This window comes from Atractosteus spatula, chromosome 5 (genome assembly GCF_055471065.1).
Source record: "Atractosteus spatula isolate fAtrSpa1 chromosome 5, fAtrSpa1.hap1, whole genome shotgun sequence".
NCBI classification, from domain to species: domain Eukaryota; kingdom Metazoa; phylum Chordata; class Actinopteri; order Semionotiformes; family Lepisosteidae; genus Atractosteus; species Atractosteus spatula.
The window spans coordinates 11,258,455-11,281,881 of NC_142710.1; the positions used below are offsets into that span (position 1 = coordinate 11,258,455).

Sequence of the window (23,427 nt, forward strand, 5' to 3'; positions counted from 1 at the left end):
GTGTGTGTGTTAAACTGATTGTGAGACAGTGTCTCTGCTGGGATCAGTGTGTGTGTTAAACTGAGTGTGAGACTGTGTCTCTGCTGGGATCAGTGTGTGTGTGTTAAACTGAGTGTGAGACTGTCTCCTGTCCACTGTCAGCATGTCCTTGTGGAAACGGAAATAAACAACACGAGAAAAACAGGCAGTAGAGCTGATGAGGAGGGATGTTAGTCTGAACAGCTGGTGAGCTCTGATCTGATCTGTCATTTGGATTAAAATACAAACCAACCAAAGTTCTTGTAATCTGATATTCTGAGAAAAGACAGAACACAGTAATCCACTGAGAGAGAGAGGGGTTAATACAGACACAAGGACTGGACACTCCAGCACATTAACACTGCACTGAGAGAGAGAGGGGTTCATACAGACACACTGACTGGACACTCCAGTACATTAACACTGCACTGAGAGAGAGAGGGGTTAATACACACACACTGACTGGACACTCCAGTACATTAACACTGCACTGAGAGAGAGGGGTTAATACACACACACTGACTGGACACTCCAGTACATTAACACTGCACTGAGAGAGAGAGGGGTTAATACACACACACTGACTATATACTCCAGTACATTAACACTACACTGAGAGAGAGAGGGGTTAATACAGACACACTGTCTGGACACTCCAGTACATTAACACTGCACTGAGAGAGAGAGGGGTTAATACACACACACTGACTGGACACTCCAGTACATGAACACTGCACTGAGAGAGAGAGGGGTTAATACACACACACACTGACTGGACACTCCAGTACATGAACACTGCACTGAGAGAGAGAGGGGTTAATACACACACACTGACTGGACACTCCAGTACATTAACACTGCACTGAGAGAGAGAGGAGTTAATACACACACACTGACTGGACACTCCAGTACATTAACACTGCACTGAGAGAGAGGGGTTAATACAGACACACTGACTGGACACTCCAGTACATTAACACTGCACAGAGAGAGAGGGGTTCATACACACACTCTGACTGGATACTACAGTACACTCAACTATGCCAGAAATACATTTATCACTAATATTTTGGCGTCAGGATCCCTCCTGTCGTATGATACGCCACATTTTCCAGTCCCTGTAACGGATTTCACTTAAAATTAGAAAACATGTTAGCAAGAGTAATTTTCTGTGTTTACAGACATAGGACTTTACAGATTAACCCAAATTCTTTTGAATGCTGACCAAATTTTAAATTAAAAACCTCACCACTCTCTCTCAGTGCAGTGTTAATGTACTGGAGCGTCCAGTCAGTGTGTGTGTGTATTAACCCCTCTCTCTCTCAGTGCAGTGTTAATGTACTGGAGTGTCCAGTCAGTGTGTCTGTATTAACCCCTCTCTCTCTCTCAGTGCAGTGTTAATGTACTGGAGTGTCAAGTCAGTGTGTCTGTATTAACCCCTCTCTCTCTCAGTGCAGTGTTAATGTACTGGAGTGTCCAGTCAGTGTGTGTGTATTAACCCCTCTCTCTCTCTCAGTGCAGTGTTAATGTACTGGAGTGTCCAGTCAGTGTGTCTGTATGAACCCCTCTCTCTCTCAGTGCAGTGTTAATGTACTGGAGTGTCCAGTCAGTGTGTCTGTATTAACCCCTCTCTCTCAGTGCAGTGTTAATGTACTGGAGTGTCCAGTCAGTGTGTCTGTATTAACCCCTCTCTCTCTCAGTGCAGTGTTAATGTACTGGAGTGTCCAGTCAGTGTGTCTGTATGAACCCCTCTCTCTCTCAGTGCAGTGTTAATGTACTGGAGTGTCAAGTCAGTGTGTCTGTATTAACCCCTCTCTCTCTCAGTGCAGTGTTAATGTACTGGAGTGTCCAGTCAGTGTGTCTGTATTAACCCCTCTCTCTCTCAGTGCACACAGTCCAGTCAGTCCAGTCCAGCCTGGAGAGTCTCAGACTGCTCTGTCAGTGTCAGTAGAGTCTGATTATAATCCCAGTGAAGAACTAATCCAGCTCCCAGTCCAGTCAGTCCAGTCCAGCCTGGAGAGTCTCAGACTGCTCTGTCAGTGTCAGTGGAGTCTGATCATAATCCCAGTTCAGAACTGATCCAGCTCCCAGTCCAGTCAGTCCACTCCAGCCTGGAGAGTCTCAGACTGCTCTGTCAGTGTCAGTGGAGTCTGATTATAATCCCAGTTCAGAACTGATCCAGCTCCCAGTCCAGTCAGTCTAGTCCAGCCTGGAGAGTCTCAGACTGCTCTGTCAGTGTCAGTGGAGTCTGATTATAATCCCAGTTCAGAACTAATCCAGCTCCCAGTCCAGTCAGCCCAGTCCAGCCTGGAGAGTCTCAGACTGCTCTGTCAGTGTCAGTGGAGTCTGATTATAATCCCAGTGAAGAACTAATCCAGCTCCCAGTCCAGTCCAGTCCAGCCTGGAGAGTCTCAGACTGCTCTGTCAGTGTCAGTGGAGTCTGATTATAATCCCAGTTCAGAACTAATCCAGCTCCCAGTCCAGTCAGTCCAGTCCAGCCTGGAGAGTCTCAGACTGCTCTGTCAGTGTCAGTGGAGTCTGATTATAATCCCAGTTCAGAACTAATCCAGCTCCCAGTCCAGTCAGTCCAGTCCAGCCTGGAGAGTCTCAGACTGCTCTGTCAGTGTCAGTGGAGTCTGATTATAATCCCAGTTCAGAACTAATCCAGCTCCCAGTCCAGTCAGTCCAGTCCAGCCTAGAGAGTCTCAGTGCAGTTGACTTATTTTCCCTGTCAGGGAAACAACAAACATACATTTAAGATACAAAATTAGTTTATTGGACAAAAATTTTACTATCATTTTTTAAAAGTCAGTGTGCAATTTGAATGTGAAGTCATGAACGGTCCTGTGTAGAGAATTAGGAGTGTGGGATTATTATAATGTGCCCATTAACAGACTAGACCCCTCTGAGCTGAGCTCTTCCTCTCTCTCGAGCTCCATTCTGAAGCTCAGTGTGCTGTCCTTCATCTTCCTCCGGTAGTCTTCATCGAACGCCTCACTCTGAGCGACCGTGAAGTGATTCTTCCAGTCTCCCACCATCCCTGAGAGAGAGGAGAGAGAGACTGTGATCTCCTGTCCCAGCCTGAGGAGCAGAGAGTGAGCCCGTCTCTCACTAATAATAATACAGTGTGTGATCTCCTGTCCCAGCCTGAGGAACAGACAGTGAGCCTGTCTCTCAATAATAATAATACAGTGTGTGATCTCCTGTCCCAGCCTGAGGAACAGACAGTGAGCCTGTCTCTCAATAATAATAATACAGTGTGTGATCTCCTGTCCCAGCCTGAGGAACAGACAGTGAGCCTGTCTCTCAATAATAATAATACAGTGTGTGATCTCCTGTCCCAGCCTGAGGAACAGTGAGCCTGTCTCTCAATAATAATAATACAGTGTGTGATCTCCTGTCCCAGCCTGAGGAACAGACAGTGAGCCCGTCTCTCAATAATAATAATACAGTGTGTGATCTCCTGTCCCAGCCTGAGGAACAGACAGTGAGCCTGTCTCTCAATAATAATAATACAGTGTGTGATCTCCTGTCCCAGCCTGAGGAACAGACAGTGAGCCTGTCTCTCAATAATAATACAGTGTGTGATCTCCTGTCCCAGCCTGAGGAACAGACAGTGAGCCTGTCTCTCAATAATAATAATACAGTGTGTGATCTCCTGTCCCAGCCTGAGGAACAGACAGTGAGCCTGTCTCTCAATAATAATAATACAGTGTGTGATCTCCTGTCCCAGCCTGAGGAACAGACAGTGAGCCTGTCTCTCAATAATAATAATACAGTGTGTGATCTCCTGTCCCAGCCTGAGGAACAGACAGTGAGCCTGTCTCTCAATAATAATAATACAGTGTGTGATCTCCTGTCCCAGCCTGAGGAACAGACAGTGAGCCTGTCTCTCAATAATAACAATACAGTGTGTGATCTCCTGTCCCAGCCTGAGGAACAGACAGTGAGCCCGTCTCTCAATAATAATAATACAGTGTGTGATCTCCTGTCTCAGCCTGAGGAACAGACAGTGAGCCTGTCTCTCAATAATAACAATACAGTGTGTGATCTCCTGTCCCAGCCTGAGGAACAGACAGTGAGCCTGTCTCTCAATAATAATAATACAGTGTGTGATCTCGGTCCCAGCCTGAGGAACAGACAGTGAGCCCGTCTCTCAATAATAATAATACAGTGTGTGATCTCCTGTCCCAGCCTGAGGAACAGACAGTGAGCCTGTCTCTCAATAATAATAATACAGTGTGTGATCTCCTGTCCCAGCCTGAGGAACAGACAGTGAGCCTGTCTCTCAATAATAATAATACAGTGTGTGATCTCCTGTCCCAGCCTGAGGAACAGACAGTGAGCCTGTCTCTCAATAATAATAATACAGTGTGTGATCTCGGTCCCAGCCTGAGGAACAGACAGTGAGCCCGTCTCTCAATAATAATAATACAGTGTGTGATCTCCTGTCCCAGCCTGAGGAACATTGAGCCTGTCTCTCGATAATAATAATACAGTGTGTGATCTCCTGTCCCAGCCTGAGGAACAGACAGTGAGCCTGTCTCTCAATAATAATAATACAGTGTGTGATCTCCTGTCCCAGCCTGAGGAACAGTGAGCCTGTCTCTCAATAATAATAATACAGTGTGTGATCTCCTGTCCCAGTCTGAGGAACAGTGAGCCTGTCTCCCAATAATGCTCCATCTGTCTACAGTATATGTCAATATTTTATATGTCTTTATTGTAATTGTCTGAAATATGGCTGTAGATTATTTTTTTCATGGTAATTTTATTTTATTTGCTTTGGCAACATGAGTGTACTCATCGGTCATGCTAAGAAACCATCTTGAATTGAATTGAATTGAAAGGAGAGAGAGGAGAGAGAGGAGAGAGAGAGGACAGAGGGGAGAGAGAGAGGAGAGAGAGGGGAGAGAGAGGAGAGAGAGGGGAGAGAGAGGGGAGAGAGAGGGGAGAGGGGAGAGAGAGGGGAGAGAGAGGGGAGAGAGGAGAGAGGGGAGAGAGGGGAGAGAGAAAGGGGGAGAGAGAGGAGAGAGAGAGGGGAGAGAGGAGAGAGAGAAAGGAGAGAGAGAGGAGAGAGAGGGGAGAGAGAGAGGAGAGAAGGGGGAGAGGGGAGAGGGGGGAGAGGGGGGAGAGAGGGGGGAGAGAGAGGGGAGAGAGGGGGGAGAGAGGGGGGAGAGAGAGGGGGGAGAGGGGAGAGGAGAGAGAGGGGAGAGAGAGGAGAGAGAGGGAGAGGGGGGGAGAGAGGGGGGAGAGAGAGGGAGAGTGGGAGAGGGGAGAGAGAGAGGAGGGAGAGAGGAGGGAGAGAGGAGGGAGAGGGAGAGTGGGAGAGAGGAGAGAGGAGAGAGGAGAGAGGGGAGAGGGGAGAGGGGAGAGGGGAGAGAGAGAGGTGAGGAGAGAGAAGAGAGAGAGGGAGAGAGGGAGAGTGGGAGAGTGGGAGAAGGGAGAGAGAGAGGAGAGAGAGAGGGAGAGAGAGGAGGAGAGTGGGAGAGAGAGGGGAGAGAGAGAGGGAGAGAGAGGAGGGAGAGGGGAGAGAGAGGGGAGAGAGGGGGGAGAGGGGGGGGAGAGAGGGGAGAGAGGAGGGAGAGAGGAGAGAGAGGAGAGAGGAGAGAGAGGGGAGAGAGGGGAGAGAGGGGAGAGAGAGGGAGAGAGAGGAAGAGAGAGGGGGGAGAGAGGAGGGAGAGGGGAGAGGGGAGAGGAGAGAGAGGGGGAGAGAGGGGGGAGAGAGAGGGGAGAGAGAGGGGAGAGAGAGGGGGGAGAGGGGAGAGGAGAGAGAGAGGGGAGAGAGGGGAGAGAGAGGGGGGGAGGGGAGAGAGAGGGGGGAGAGAGGGAGAACGAGAGAGGGGAGAGAGAGGGAGAGAGAGGGGGGAGAGAGGGGGGGAGGGGAGAGGAGAGAGAGAGGGGAGAGGGGGAGAGAGAGGGGAGAGAGAGGGGAGAGAGGGGAGAGAGAGGGGGAGAGAGGAGAGAGAGAGGAGAGAGAGGGGAGAGAGAGAGGAGAGAAGGAGGAGAGGAGGGGAGAGAGAGAGGAGGGGGAGAGAGAGGGAGGGGAGAGAGGAGAGAGAGGAGAGGGGAGAGAGAGGGGAGAGAGAAGGGAGAGGGGGGGGAGAGAGGGGAGAGAGAGGGGAGAGATGGGGGGGAGAGAGGGGAGAGAGAGAGGAGAGAGGGGGAGAGGGGAGAGAGGAGAGAGAGGAGAGAGGGGAGAGAGAAGGAAGAGAGAGGAGAGAGGGGAGAGAGAGGGGAGAGAGACGGGAGAGAGGGGAGAGAGAAGGAAGAGAGAGGGAGAGAGGCGCAGACTCCGTCACCCCCCTCTGCTCACCCTTCCTCATGAAGGGAGAGATGCTCTGGTCCATCAGGCCCGAGATGGAGAAGAACTTCTGGCTCTGGCTCCACATGGTCTCGAACCCGACAGCGCCCAGCACGCTCTGCCTGTCCCGCTCGCTCAGAGGCACGCCCAGGAAGGCCACACAGCCGGTCCAGCTCGCGGGGCAGTCCTGGGGCAGACACGGCGCTGCAGTCACACGCTCACACAGCGCCACCCGGTGTCAGTCTGGGGAACTACGGCCTCACCTCCTTCAGATCCTCATAGAACAGGTAGAGCAGGCGGGGATGAGTCTGTCTGCGCTCCCACCATCCTGTGACATGGTCGTACCAGGAGCCAAACACCACTGAGAGAGAGAGGGGTTAATACACACACACTGAGAGAGAGAGGGGTTCATACACACACACTGACTGGACACTCCAGTACATGAACACTGCACTGAGAGAGAGAGAGGGGTTAATACACACACACTGACTGGACACTCCAGTACATTAACACTGCACTGAGGGAGAGAGGGGTTAATACACACACACTGACTGGACACTCCAGTACATTAACACTGCACTGAGAGAGAGAGGGGTTAATACACACACACTGACTGGACACTCCAGTACATTAACACTGCACTGAGAGAGAAGTGGGTTAATACACAACACTGACTGGACACTCCAGTACATTAACACTGCACTGAGAGAGAGAGGGGTTAATACAGACACACTGACTGGACACTCCAGTACATTAACACTGCACTGAGAGAGAGAGGGGTTAATACACACACACCTGACTGGACACTCCAGTACATTAACACTGCACTGAGAGAGAGGGGTTAATACAGACACACTGACTGGACACTCCAGTACATTAACACTGCCCTGAGAGAGAGAGGGGTTAATACACACACACTGACTGGACATTCCAGTACATTAACACTGCACTGAGAGAGAGAGGGGTTAATACACACACACTGACTGGACACTCCAGTACATCAACACTGCACTGAGAGAGAGGAAGGGGTTAATACAGACACACTGACTGGACACTCCAGTATATTAACACTGCACTGAGAGAGAGAGAGGGGTTAATACAGACACACTGACTGGACACTCAGTACATTACACACTGCACTGAGAGAGAGAGGGGTTAATACACACACACTGACTGGACACTCCAGTACATTAACACTGCACTGAGAGAGAGAGAGGGCTTAATACAGACACACTGACTGGACACTCCAGTACATTAACACTGCACTGAGAGAGAGAGAGAGGGGTTAATACAGACACACTGACTGGACACTCCAGTACATTAACACTGCACTGAGAGAGAGAGGGGTTAATACACACACACTGACTGGACACTCCAGTACATTAACACTGCACTGAGAGAGAGAGAGGGGTTAATACAGACCACACTGACTGGACACTCCAGTACATTAACACTGCACTGAGAGAGAGAGAGGGGTTAATACAGACACACTGACTGGACCACTCCAGTACATTAACACTGCACTGAGCTCCAGTACATTAACACTGCACTGAGAGAGAGAGGGGTTAATACACACACACTGACTGGACACTCCAGTACATTAACACTGCACTGAGAGAGAGAGAGGGGTTAATACACACACACTGACTGGACACTCCAGTACATTAACACTGCACTGAGAGAGAGAGGGGTTCATACACACACACTGACTGGACACTCCAGTACATTAACACTGCACTGAGAGAGAGAGGGGTTAATACACACTGACTGGACACTCCAGTACATTAACACTGCACTGAGAGAGAGAGAGAGGGGTTAATACACACACACTGACTGGACACTCCAGTACATTAACACTGCACTGAGAGATAGAGGGTTAATACACACACACTGACTGGACACTCCAGTACATTAACACTGCACTGAGAGAGAGAGGGGTTAATACAGACACACTGACTGGACACTCCAGTACATTAACACTGCACTGAGAGAGAGAGGGTTAATACAGACACACTGACTGGACACTCCAGTACATTAACACTGCACTGAGAGAGAGAGAGGGGTTAATACAGACACACTGACTGGACACTCCAGTACATTAACACTGCACTGAGAGAGAGAGGGGTTAATACACACACACTGACTGGACACTCCAGTACATTAACACTGCACTGAGAGAGAGAGAGGGCTTAATACAGACACACTGACTGGACACTCGAGTACATTAACACTGCACTGAGAGAGAGAGAGAGGGGTTAATACAGACACACTGACTGGACACTCCAGTACATTAACACTGCACTGAGAGAGAGAGGGGTTAATACACACACACTGACTGGACACTCCAGTACATTAACACTGCACTGAGAGAGAGAGAGGGGTTAATACAGACACACTGACTGGACACTCCAGTACATTAACACTGCACTGAGAGAGAGAGAGGGGTTAATACAGACACACTGACTGGACACTCCAGTACATTAACACTGCACTGAGAGAGAGAGGGGTTAATACACACACACTGACTGGACACTCCAGTACATTAACACTGCACTGAGAGAGAGAGAGGGGTTAATACACACACACTGACTGGACACTCCAGTACATTAACACTGCACTGAGAGAGAGAGGGGTTCATACACACACACTGACTGGACACTCCAGTACATTAACACTGCACTGAGAGAGAGAGGGGTTAATACACACTGACTGGACACTCCAGTACATTAACACTGCACTGAGAGAGAGAGAGAGGGGTTAATACACACACACTGACTGGACACTCCAGTACATTAACACTGCACTGAGAGATAGAGGGTTAATACACACACACTGACTGGACACTCCAGTACATTAACACTGCACTGAGAGAGAGAGGGGTTAATACAGACACACTGACTGGACACTCCAGTACATTAACACTGCACTGAGAGAGAGAGGGTTAATACAGACACACTGACTGGACACTCCAGTACATTAACACTGCACTGAGAGAGAGGGGTGAGGTGTAAACAGTCTCACTCTTTCCCTGGCAGAATCTCTCCAGAAAGCTGTTCCAGTCTCCGGGCTCCGGCTGGAGAAAATTCATCCTGTCGAAGTGGAAATAAGAGACGACGTTGTCCTTCGGATTCCGAGCCACATAGATCACCTGTAGACAGAGAGAAGACACTCAACACACCCTGTACACACTGAACACACACACATCACCTGTAGACAGAGAGAAGACACTCAACACACCCTGTACACACTGAACACACACACATCACCTGTAGACAGAGAGAAGACACTCAACACACCCTGTACACACTGAACACACACACATCACCTGTAGACAGAGAGAAGACACTCAACACACCCTGTACACACTGAACACACACACATCACCTGTAGACAGAGAGAAGACACTCAACACACCCTGTACACACTGAACACACACACATCACCTGTAGAGAAAGAGAAGACACTGAACATGCCCTGTACACACTGAACACACACTTCACCTGTAGACAGAGAGAAGACACTCAACACACCCTGTACACACTGAACACACACACATCACCTGTAGACAGAGAGAAGACACTCAACACACCCTGTACACACTGAACACACACACATCACCTGTAGACAGAGAGAAGACACTCAACACACCCTGTACACACTGAACACACACACATCACCTGTAGAGAAAGAGAAGACACTGAACATGCCCTGTACACACTGAACACACACTTCACCTGTAGACAGAGAGAAGACACTCAACACACCCTGTACACACTGAACACACACACATCACCTGTAGACAGAGAGAAGACACTCAACACACCCTGTACACACTGAACACACACACATCACCTGTAGACAGAGAGAAGACACTCAACACACCCTGTACACACTGAACACACACACATCACCTGTAGAGAAAGAGAAGACACTGAACATGCCCTGTACACACTGAACACACACTTCACCTGTAGACAGAGAGAAGACACTCAACACACCCTGTACACACTGAACACACACACATCACCTGTAGACAGAGAGAAGACACTCAACACACCCTGTACACACTGAACACACACACATCACCTGTAGAGAGAGAGAAGACACTCAACACACCCTGTACACACTGAACACACACATCACCTGTAGACAGAGAGAAGACACTCAACACACCCTGTACACACTGAACACACACACATCACCTGTAGACAGAGAGAAGACACTCAACACACCCTGTACACACTGAGCATACACATCACCTGTAGACAGAGAGAAGACACTTAACACACCCTGTACACACTGAACACACACATCACCTGTAGACAGAGAGAAGACACTCAACACACCCTGTACACACTGAACACACACACATCACCTGTAGACAGAGAGAAGACACTCAACACACCCTGTACACACTGAACACACACACATCACCTGTAGAGAGAGAGAAGACACTCAACACACCCTGTACACACTGAACACACACATCACCTGTAGACAGAGAGAAGACACTCAACACACACCCTGTACACACTGAACACACACATCACCTGTAGAGAGAGAGAAGACACTCAACACACCCTGTACACACCGAACACACACACATCACCTGTAGACAGAGAGAAGACACTCAACACACCCTGTACACACTGAACACACACACATCACCTGTAGACAGAGAGAAGACACTCAACACACACCCTGTACACACTGAACACACACATCACCTGTAGAGAAAGAGAAGACACTCAACACACCCTGTACACACTGAACACACACATCACCTGTAGAGAGAGAGAAGACAGTCAACACAGCCTGTACACACTGAACACACACATCACCTGTAGAGAGAGAGAAGACACTCAACACACACCCTGTACACACTGAACACCCACACATCACCTGTAGAGAGAAAGAACACACTGAACACACCCTGTACACACTGAACACACACATCGCCTGTAGAGAGAGACAGGATTCATAAGAACACACTGAACACACACCCTGTTCACACTGAACACACACAACGCCTGTAGAGAGAGAGAAGACACTCAACACACCCTGTACACACTGAACACCCACACATCACCTGTAGAGAGAAAGAACACACTGAACACACCCTGTACACACTGAACACACACATCACCTGTGGAGACAGGATTCATAAGAACACCCTCAACACACCCTGTACACACACACATCACCTGTAGAGAAATGATTAATAAGAACACACTGAACACACACTCTGTACACACTGAACAGACACACATCACCTGTAGAGAGAGACAGGATTCATAAGAACACACTGAACACACACCCTGTACACACTGAACACACACACAAATCACTTGTAGAGACAGGATTCATAAGAACACACTGAACACCACATGATACAGACTCTTTTCAGTGTATGCAACTTTCCAACCAGTCACATCTCGACAGCCTGATGAGATCACTGTCTGAAGTCTGCCTTCACACATCAAGGACACCAACCACACACTACACATATTCTACACAAACTACACACTACACACTACACACATTCTACACACACTACACACACTCTGCACACACACTACACACTATACATACTACACACACTATACACGCTCTGCACACACTACACACATTCTACACTCAACAAACATTCTATATACACTACACACACTACACACTCTGCGCAGACTCTGAGCAGACTCTGAGCAGACTCTGAGCAGACTCTGCACACATTTTGCACACACTACACAAACTATACACACACTCTACACTACACATACACTCGGACTCTACACACACTCTACAAAGACTCCTCAAATACTTGAAACGCAGTATGTACAAACTCTCTACACACACTGCACACACTCTCCTCACACTGTACACACACACACTACACACACACTCTCCACACACAGCTGCTGCCTCACCCTGCAGTTCTGCTCCCAGAAGGAAGGGGGCACCAGCTGCAGGGGCAGGTGAGTCTTGATCAGCCTGGGGCACGAGCTCATCTTCTCCACAGCTTCTGTCCCTGCGGAGACAGACACACCCCAAACTCAAACAGCGACACCTACAGGATAACCGGGATTTAACACAGACTGGAGGAGATACAGTCCAGTCAGTCCAGTCCAGCCTGGAGAGTCTCAGACTGCTCTGTCAGTGTCAGGGGAGTCTGATTATAATCCCAGTGAAGAACTAATCCAGCTCCCAGTCCAGTCCAGTCCAGCCTGGAGAGTCTCAGACTGCTCTGTCAGTGTCAGTGGAGTCTGATTATAATCCCAGTTCAGAACTAATCCAGCTCCCAGTCCAGTCAGTCCAGTCCAGCCTGGAGAGTCTCAGACTGCTCTGTCAGTGTCAGTGGAGTCTGATTATAATCCCAGTGAAGAACTAATCCAGCTCCCAGTCCAGTCAGCCCAGTCCAGCCTGGAGAGTCTCAGACTGCTCTGTCAGTGTCAGTGGAGTCTGATTATAATCCCAGTTCAGAACTAATCCAGCTCCCAGTCCAGTCAGTCCAGTCCAGCCTGGAGAGTCTCAGACTGCTCTGTCAGTGTCAGTGGAGTCTGATTATAATCCCAGTTCAGAACTCATCCAGCTCCCAGTCCAGTCAGTCCAGTCCAGCCTGGAGAGTCTCAGACTGCTCTGTCAGTGTCAGTGGAGTCTGATTATAATCCCAGTGAAGAACTAATCCAGCTCCCAGTCCAGTCAGTCCAGTCCAGCCTGGAGAGTCTTGGACTGCTCTGTCAGTGTCAGTGGAGTCTGATTATAATCCCAGTTCAGAACTAATCCAGCTCCCAGTCCAGTCAGTCCAGTCCAGCCTGGAGAGTCTCAGACTGCTCTGTCAGTGTCAGTGGAGTCTGATTATAATCCCAGTTCAGAACTAATCCAGCTCCCAGTCCAGTCCAGTCCAGCCTGGAGAGTCTCAGACTGCTCTGTCAGTGTCAGTGGAGTCTGATTATAATCCCAGTGAAGAACTAATCCAGCTCCCAGTCCAGTCAGTCCAGTCCAGCCTGGAGAGTCTCAGACTGCTCTGTCAGTGTCAGTGGAGTCTGATTATAATCCCAGTGAAGAACTAATCCAGCTCCCAGTCCAGTCAGTCCAGTCCAGCCTGGAGAGTCTCAGACTGCTCTGTCAGTGTCAGTGGAGTCTGATTATAATCCCAGTTCAGAACTAATCCAGCTCCCAGTCCAGTCAGCCCAGTCCAGCCTGGAGAGTCTCAGACTGCTCTGTCAGTGTCAGGGGAGTCTGATTATAATCCCAGTGAAGAACTAATCCAGCTCCCAGTCCAATCAGTCCAGTCCAGCCTGGAGAGTCTCAGACTGCTCTGTCAGTGTCAGTGGAGTCTGATTATAATCCCAGTTCAGAACTAATCCAGCTCCCAGTCCAGTCAGCTCAGTCCAGCCTGGAGAGTCTCAGACTGCTCTGTCAGTGTCAGTGGAGTCTGATTATAATCCCAGTGAAGAACTAATCCAGCTCCCAGTCCAGTCAGCCCAGTCCAGCCTGGAGAGTCTCAGACTGCTCTGTCAGTGTCAGTGGAGTCTGATTATAATCCCAGTGAAGAACTAATCCAGCTCCCAGTCCAGTCCAGTCCAGCCTGGAGAGTCTCAGACTGCTCTGTCAGTGTCAGTGGAGTCTGATTATAATCCCAGTGAAGAACTAATCCAGCTCCCAGTCCAGTCAGTCCAGTCCAGCCTGGAGAGTCTCAGACTGCTCTGTCAGTGTCAGGGGAGTCCGATTATAATCCCAGTGAAGAACTAATCCAGCTCCCAGTCCAGTCAGTCCAGTCCAGCCTGGAGAGTCTCAGACTGCTCTGTCAGTGTCAGTGGAGTCTGATTATAATCCCAGTTCAGAACTAATCCAGCTCCCAGTCCAGTCAGTCCAGTCCAGCCTGGAGAGTCTCGGACTGCTCTGTCAGTGTCAGTGGAGTCTGATTATAATCCCAGTGAAGAACTAATCCAGCTCCCAGTCCAGTCAGTCCAGTCCAGCCTGGAGAGTCTCAGACTGCTCTGTCAGTGTCAGTGGAGTCTGATTATAATCCCAGTGAAGAACTAATCCAGCTCCCAGTCCAGTCAGTCCAGTCCAGCCTGGAGAGCCTCAGACTGCTCTGTCAGTGTCAGTGGAGTCTGATTATAATCCCAGTGAAGAACTAATCCAGCTCCCAGTCCAGTCAGTCCAGTCCAGCCTGGAGAGTCTTGGACTGCTCTGTCAGTGTCAGTGGAGTCTGATTATAATCCCAGTGAAGAACTAATCCAGCTCCCAGTCCAGTCAGTCCAGTCCAGCCTGGAGAGTCTCAGACTGCTCTGTCAGTGTCAGTGGAGTCTGATTATAATCCCAGTTCAGAACTAATCCAGCTCCCAGTCCAGTCCAGTCCAGCCTGGAGAGTCTCAGACTGCTCTGTCAGTGTCAGTGGAGTCTGATTATAATCCCAGTTCAGAACTAATCCAGCTCCCAGTCCAGTCAGTCCAGTCCAGCCTGGAGAGTCTCAGACTGCTCTGTCAGTGTCAGTGGAGTCTGATTATAATCCCAGTGAAGAACTAATCCAGCTCCCAGTCCAGTCAGTCCAGTCCAGCCTGGAGAGTCTCAGACTGCTCTGTCAGTGTCAGTGGAGTCTGATTATAATCCCAGTGAAGAACTAATCCAGCTCCCAGTCCAGTCAGCCCAGTCCAGCCTGGAGAGTCTCAGACTGCTCTGTCAGTGTCAGGGGAGTCTGATTATAATCCCAGTGAAGAACTAATCCAGCTCCCAGTCCAATCAGTCCAGTCCAGCCTGGAGAGTCTCAGACTGCTCTGTCAGTGTCAGTGGAGTCTGATTATAATCCCAGTTCAGAACTAATCCAGCTCCCAGTCCAGTCAGCTCAGTCCAGCCTGGAGAGTCTCAGACTGCTCTGTCAGTGTCAGTGGAGTCTGATTATAATCCCAGTGAAGAACTAATCCAGCTCCCAGTCCAGTCAGCCCAGTCCAGCCTGGAGAGTCTCAGACTGCTCTGTCAGTGTCAGTGGAGTCTGATTATAATCCCAGTGAAGAACTAATCCAGCTCCCAGTCCAATCAGTCCAGTCCAGCCTGGAGAGTCTCAGACTGCTCTGTCAGTGTCAGTGGAGTCTGATTATAATCCCAGTTCAGAACTAATCCAGCTCCCAGTCCAGTCAGCTCAGTCCAGCCTGGAGAGTCTCAGACTGCTCTGTCAGTGTCAGTGGAGTCTGATTATAATCCCAGTGAAGAACTAATCCAGCTCCCAGTCCAGTCAGCCCAGTCCAGCCTGGAGAGTCTCAGACTGCTCTGTCAGTGTCAGTGGAGTCTGATTATAATCCCAGTGAAGAACTAATCCAGCTCCCAGTCCAGTCAGTCCAGTCCAGCCTGGAGAGTCTCAGACTGCTCTGTCAGTGTCAGTGGAGTCTGATTATAATCCCAGTTCAGAACTAATCCAGCTCCCAGTCCAGTCAGCTCAGTCCAGCCTGGAGAGCCTCAGACTGCTCTGTCAGTGTCAGTGGAGTCTGATTATAATCTCAGTGAAGAACTAATCCAGCTCCCAGTCCAGTCAGTCCAGTCCAGCCTGGAGAGTCTCAGACTGCTCTGTCAGTGTCAGTGGAGTCTGATTATAATCCCAGTGAAGAACTAATCCAGCTCCCAGTCCAGTCAGTCCAGTCCAGCCTGGAGAGTCTTGGACTGCTCTGTCAGTGTCAGTGGAGTCTGATTATAATCCCAGTGAAGAACTAATCCAGCTCCCAGTCCAGTCAGCCCAGTCCAGCCTGGAGAGTCTCAGACTGCTCTGTCAGTGTCAGTGGAGTCTGATTATAATCCCAGTGAAGAACTAATCCAGCTCCCAGTCCAGTCAGTCCAGTCCAGCCTGGAGAGTCTCAGACTGCTCTGTCAGTGTCAGTGGAGTCTGATTATAATCCCAGTGAAGAACTAATCCAGCTCCCAGTCCAGTCCAGTCCAGCCTGGAGAGTCTCAGACTGCTCTGTCAGTGTCAGTGGAGTCTGATTATAATCCCAGTGAAGAACTAATCCAGCTCCCAGTCCAGTCAGTCCAGTCCAGCCTGGAGAGTCTCAGACTGCTCTGTCAGTGTCAGGGGAGTCCGATTATAATCCCAGTGAAGAACTAATCCAGCTCCCAGTCCAGTCAGTCCAGTCCAGCCTGGAGAGTCTCAGACTGCTCTGTCAGTGTCAGTGGAGTCTGATTATAATCCCAGTTCAGAACTAATCCAGCTCCCAGTCCAGTCAGTCCAGTCTAGCCTGGAGAGTCTCAGACTGCTCTGTCAGTGTCAGTGGAGTCTGATTATAATCCCAGTGAAGAACTAATCCAGCTCCCAGTCCAGTCAGTCCAGTCCAGCCTGGAGAGCCTCAGACTGCTCTGTCAGTGTCAGTGGAGTCTGATTATAATCCCAGTGAAGAACTAATCCAGCTCCCAGTCCAGTCAGTCCAGTCCAGCCTGGAGAGTCTCAGACTGCTCTGTCAGTGTCAGTGGAGTCTGATTATAATCCCAGTTCAGAACTGATCCAGCTCCCAGTCCAGTCAGTCCAGTCCAGCCTGGAGAGTCTCAGACTGCTCTGTCAGTGTCAGTGGAGTCTGATTATAATCGCAGTTCGGAACTAATCCAGCTCCCAGTCCAGTCAGTCCAGTCCAGCCTGGAGAGTCTCAGACTGCTCTGTCAGTGTCAGTGGAGTCTGATTATAATCCCAGTTCAGAACTCATCCAGCTCCCAGTCCAGTCCAGTCCAGCCTGGAGAGTCTCAGACTGCTCTGTCAGTGTCAGTGGAGTCTGATTATAATCCCAGTTCAGAATTTATCCAGCTCCCAGTCCAGTCCAGTCCAGCCTGGAGAGTCTCAGACTGCTCTGTCAGTGTCAGTGGAGTCTGATTATAATCCCAGTTCAGAACTAATCCAGCTCCCAGTCCAGTCAGTCCAGTCCAGCCTGGAGAGTCTCAGACTGCTCTGTCAGTGTCAGTGGAGTCTGATTATAATCCCAGTGAAGAACTAATCCAGCCCCCAGTCCAGTCAGTCCAGTCCAGCCTGGAGAGTCTCAGACTGCTCTGTCAGTGTCAGTGGAGTCTGATTATAATCCCAGTGAAGAACTAATCCAGCTCCCAGTCCAGTCAGTCCAGTCCAGCCTGGAGAGTCTCAGACTGCTCTGTCAGTGTCAGGGGAGTCTGATTATAATCCCAGTGAAGAACTAATCCAGCTCCCAGTCCAGTCAGTCCAGTCCAGCCTGGAGAGTCTCAGACTGCTCTGACAGTGTCAGTGGAGTCTGATTATAATCCCAGTGAAGAACTAATCCAGCTCCCAGTCCAGTCAGTCCAGTCCAGCCTGGAGAGTCTCAGACTGCTCTGTCAGTGTCAGTGGAGTCTGATTATAATCCCAGTGAAGAACTAATCCAGCTCCCAGTCCAGTCCAGCCCAACTGAGATGGGGATCACCTGTGTTTACGTAACTTCAATGAGCAGCTTGTCTCAGGAGCCTTTGTCAAAACCGTTGTTGTGGACTTGGAATGTGTTCAGATCTATTTGTGACACAGCACACTGCCCCTTGTCTTTCACTGTACGTGTCAGGTTGTGAAATTGAGTGTTATCAGATTTGAGACGGAGTGTACAAGCAGTCTTGGGCTGTAACATACACCATTCTGCTGGTAGTAGAGTTTGGGTGAATTTTGAACACGTCAGGCATGTTCTGTGTCTAAGCAATGGAAAAATCATTCATTTGATCCACCTGGAGGGCTACTGTGTTAACTGTGTGAAGGGTTTGAAAAACTGTAGGAGGAATTAATACCAGATCTGACCAGCAGAGGGAGCGCGGGTACCTGTCATTAAGCTGGGAACACAGATCTCCAGGAAGGGAACTCGTTCGTACACTGGCAAGGAGAAACGCCCAGGGTCTGAGACACCAAAATACACCTGGTCTACCAGCTCCGACACCCAGGTCGTACCTGACAGAGAGAGGGGTTAATACACTGCACAGAGAGAGAGAGGGGTTAATACAGACACACTGACTGGACACTCCAGTACATTAACACTGCACTGAGAGAGAGGGCTTAATACACACACACTGACTGGACACTCCAGTACATTAACACTGCACTGAGAGAGAGAGGGGTTAATACACACACACTGACTGGACACTCCAGTACATTAACACTGCACTGAGAGAGAGAGGGGTTAATACAGACACACTGACTGGACACTCCAGTACATGAACACTGCACTGAGAGAGAGAGGGGTTAATACACACACACTGACTGGACACTCCAGTACATCAACACTGCACTGAGAGAGAGAGGGGTTAATACAGACACACTGACTGGACACTACAGTACATTAACACTGCACTGAGAGAGAGAGAGGGGTTAATACAGACACACTGACTGAACATTAACACTGCACTGAGAGAGAGGGGTTCATACAGACTCACCAGCTTTAGGGTAGGTGGCGATCAGGATGTCATCTGGTCTGGCCTGGAACTTCTCCACATTGTCAAAGTTGTCAGTGAAGTAGTGGGACATACAGACCCCCCGAAATTCAGTGAGCTCTGGGCGCTTCACCTCCATCACTGAGAGAGAGACGCTCAGTGTGAGCTGATCGGACTCTGATGGGGATCCCCTGTCCCCCCAGTCCTGAGACGCCTGAGATCACTGCCTGAACCCCAGATCCCCAGGGAGCTGGTTGGACCCGTGTGCTGGTTCTGAAGACCCAGAGATCCTACAGAGAGTACAGAGAGTCCACCAACCCCTGTCTCTCTCTCTCCCCCTGTATCTTACCTGTCTCTCTCTCCCCCTATATCTTACCTCTCTCTCTCTCTCTCTCCCCATGTCTCTCCCCCTGTCCCTCTCTCTCTCTGCCCCTGAAGAGATCTTTATACTCAGATTTGTCTCTCTCTAAACAGATCTCTGTACTGGGACCTCCCTCTTCCTGAAGAGATCTCTGTACTGGGACCTCTCTCTTCTTGAAGAGATCTCTATACTGGAGAGAGAGGGCTTAATACAGACACACTGACTGGACACTCCAGTACATTAACACTGCACTGAGAGAGAGAGGGGTTCATACACACACACTGACTGGACACTCCAGTACATCAACACTGCACTGAGAGAGAGAGGGGTTAATACAGACACACTGACTGGACACTCCAGTACATTAACACTGCACTGAGAGAGAGAGGGGTTAATACAGACACACTGACTGGACACTCCAGTACATTAACACTGCACTGAGAGAGAGAGGGGTTAATACACACACACTGACTGGACACTCCAGTACATGAACACTGCACTGAGAGAGAGAGGGGTTAATACACACACACTGACTGGACACTCCAGTACATGAACACTGCACTGAGAGAGAGAGGGGTTAATACACACACACTGACTGGACACTCCAGCACATTAACTCTGCGCTGACTCTGCACACACTGCACACATTTTGCACACACTACACAAACTATACACACACTCTACACTACACATACACTCGGACTCTACACACACTCTACAAAGACTCCTCAAATACTCTCACTCTCACGCAGTCTCACACTCACGCAGTCTCACTCTCACTCAGTCTCACTCTCACTCAGTCTCACTCTCACACTCACACACTCTCACACTCACTCAGTCTCACTCTCACACTCACACACTCTCACACTCACTCAGTCTCACACTCACACACTCTCACACTCACACTCACTCTCACACTCACACTCACACTCAGTCTCACTCTCACACTCACTCTCACACTCACTCTCACACTCACACAGTCTTACACTCACTCAGTCTCACACTCACACTCACTCACAGTCTCACACTCACACTCACTCAGTCAGTCTCACTCTCACTCAGTCTCACTCTCACACTCACTCAGTCTCACTCTCACTCAGTCTCACTCTCACACTCACTCAGTCTCACACTCACTCAGTCTCACACTCACACTCACTCAGTCTCACACTCACACTCACTCAGTCTCCCACTCACTCAGTCTCACTCTCACACTCACACACTCTCACACTCACACTCAGTCTCACTCTCACTCAGTCTCACACTCACACTCAGTCTCACACTCACACTCACACTCACTCACAGTCTCACACTCACACTCACTCACTCAGTCAGTCTCACTCTCACTCAGTCTCACTCTCACACTCACTCAGTCTCACACTCACACTCACTCAGTCTCACACTCACTCAGTCTCACTCTCCCACTCACACCCACACTCTCACACTCACACACTCACACTCATTCCCACTCAGTCTCACACTCACTCACACACTCACACTCACTCACTCACACACACACACACACACACACACTCTCACACTCTCACACTCTCACACTCTCACACTCTCACACTCTCAAGCAGCTGACTTACTGCGCCTGACTGCAGCCTTGTGCACGGTCTGCTGTATCCTGTGTATTTTATCCAGAGTCCAGGGCTCTTTATTCCGTGTTCAGTGTCCTGTGTGATGTGTCCAGTGCTTTTTATTCCGTGTTCAGTGTCCTGTGCTCTTTATTCCGTGTTCAGTGTCCTGTGTGATGTGTCCAGGGTCCTGTGTGTCTGCTTGCTCAGCAGACGGAAACTGGCTCCTGTGTGAGTGAACTCTGTTCCACTTCTCCTCCCCTCCTCCCCTCTCCTCCCCTCCTCCTCTCTCTCCTCTCTCTCCTCTCTCTCCTCTCTCCTCTCTCCTCTCTCCTCTCCTCCATTGTCAAGCTCCAGCTAGTCAGGATTCCAGTCTCCCTCAATACTCTCCGCCTCTCCCTCCTCTCTCTCTCCTCCCAGTTCACTTTCAATTCAATTCAAGAAGTGCCCAGGTCTGACAGTCCTGCCCCAGCAGTGCCCAGGTCTGACAGTCCTGCCCCAGCAGTGCCCAGGTCTGACAGTGCTGCTCCAGCAGTGCCCAGGTCTGACAGTCCTGCCCCAGCAGTGCCCAGGTCTGACAGTCCTGCTCCAGCAGTGCCCAGGTCTGACAGTACTGCCCCAGCAGTGCCCAGGTCTGACAGTGCTGCTCCAGCAGTGCCCAGGTCTGACAGTGCTGCCCCAGCAGTGCCCAGGTCTGACAGTCCTGCCCCAGCAGTGCCCAGGTCTGACAGTGCTGCCCCAGCAGTGCCCAGGTCTGACAGTGCTGCTCCAACAGTGCCCAGGTCTGACAGTCCTGCTCCAGCAGTGCCCAGGTCTGACAGTCCTGCCCCAGCAGTGCCCAGGTCTGACAGTCCTGCTCCAGCAGTGCCCAGGTCTGACAGTACTGCTCCAGCAGTGCCCAGGTCTGACAGTACTGCTCCAGCAGTGCCCAGGTCTGACAGTCCTGCCCCAGCAGTGCCCAGGTCTGACAGTCCTGCCCCAGCAGTGCCCAGGTCTGACAGTCCTGCCCCAGCAGTGCCCAGGTCTGACAGTACTGCTCCAGCAGTAACCAGGTCTGACAGTCCTGCTCCAGCAGTGCCCAGGTCTGACAGTACTGCCCCAGCAGTGCCCAGGTCTGACAGTGCTGCTCCAGCAGTGCCCAGGTCTGACAGTCCTGCTCCAGCAGTGCCCAGGTCTGACAGGTCTGTGTGTTCAGTGTCCGTGTCCAGGCTGTGGTCACTGAGCCTGACCTCTCTAGACAGCCAGGTCTGCCTGTGTCCAGTGTGTGTGTCCAGGCTGTGTCACTGAGCCTGTTCTCTCTGGACAGCCAGGTCTGCCTGTGTCCATTGTGTGTGTCCAGGCTGTGTCACTGAGCCTGTCCTCTCTGGACAGCCAGGTCTGCCTGTTTCCAGTTTCTATGGCCAGGCTGTGGTCACTGAGCCTGTCCTCTCTAGACAGCCAGGTCTGCCTGTGTCCAGTGTGTGTGTCCAGGCTGTGGTCACTGAGCCTGTCCTCTCTGGACAGCCAGGTCTGCCTGTGTCCAGTGTGTGTGTCCAGGCTGTGGTCACTGAGCCTGTCGTCTCTGGACAGCCAGGTCTGCCTGTGTCCAGTGTGTGTGTCCAGGCTGTGTCACTGAGCCTGTCCTCTCTGGACAGCCAGGTCTGCCTGTGTCCAGTTTCTATGGCCAGGCTGTGGTCACTGAGCCTGTCCTCTCTAGACAGCCAAGTCTGCCTGTGTCCAGTGTGTGTGTCCAGGCTGTGACACTTGTCCTGTTCACATGCAACCTCGTATCTCTGTCACGCACACACACTGAGTGCAGCTCTGTCTGTCACACACACACAAACACACACACACTGACTACAGCTCTGTCTGTCACACACACACAAACACACACTGAGTGCAGCTCTGTCTGTCACACACACACACTGAGTGCAGCTCTGTCTGTCACGCACACACACTGAGTGCAGCTCTGTCTGTCACACACACACACTGAGTGCAGCTCTGTCTGTCACACACACACACTGACTAAAGCTGTCTGTCACACACACACTCACACACACACACTGAGTGCAGCTCTGTCTGTCACGCACACACACACACTGAGTGCAGCTCTGTCTGTCACACACACACACTGACTACAGCTCTGTCACGCACACACACTGAGTGCAGCTCTGTCTGTCACGCACACACACACACTGAGTGCAGCTCTGTCTGTCACACACACACATTGACTACAGCTCTGTCTGTCACACATACACACACTGACTACAGCTCTGTCTGTCACACACACACACACTGACTACAGCTCTGTCTGTCACACACACACTGAGTGCAGCTCTGTCTGTCACGCACACACACACTGAGTGCAGCTCTGTCTGTCACGCACACACACACGCTGACTACAGCTCTGTCTGTCACGCACACACACACGCTGACTACAGCTCTGTCTGTCACGCACACACACACGCTGACTACAGCTCTGTCTGTCACACACACACACTGAGTGCAGCTCTGTCTGTCACACACACACACTGAGTGCAGCTCTGTCTGTCACACACACACACTGACTAAAGCTGTCTGTCACACACACACTCACACACACACACTGAGTGCAGCTCTGTCTGTCACGCACACACACACACTGAGTGCAGCTCTGTCTGTCACACACACACACTGACTACAGCTCTGTCACGCACACACACTGAGTGCAGCTCTGTCTGTCACGCACACACACACACTGAGTGCAGCTCTGTCTGTCACACACACACATTGACTACAGCTCTGTCTGTCACACATACACA

General features: G+C 50.4%; 1 protein-coding gene across 1 annotated transcript; it reads right to left on the minus strand.

Moving 5' to 3' along the window:
• Positions 1 to 2,777: 2,777 nt before the first annotated feature.
• LOC148834078 (cytosolic sulfotransferase 1-like) lies at positions 2,778 to 20,876 on the minus strand. Its single transcript, XM_088917819.1, has 8 exons — positions 20,660 to 20,876; positions 18,713 to 18,850; positions 18,105 to 18,230; positions 12,247 to 12,347; positions 9,344 to 9,470; positions 6,586 to 6,683; positions 6,335 to 6,509; positions 2,778 to 3,058 (listed from the first exon to the last, which is right to left on the minus strand). Coding segments are annotated over exons 1-8 (933 nt in total). The 5' UTR covers positions 20,661 to 20,876; the 3' UTR covers positions 2,778 to 2,891.
• Between the last annotated feature and the right edge of the window lie 2,551 nt (positions 20,877 to 23,427).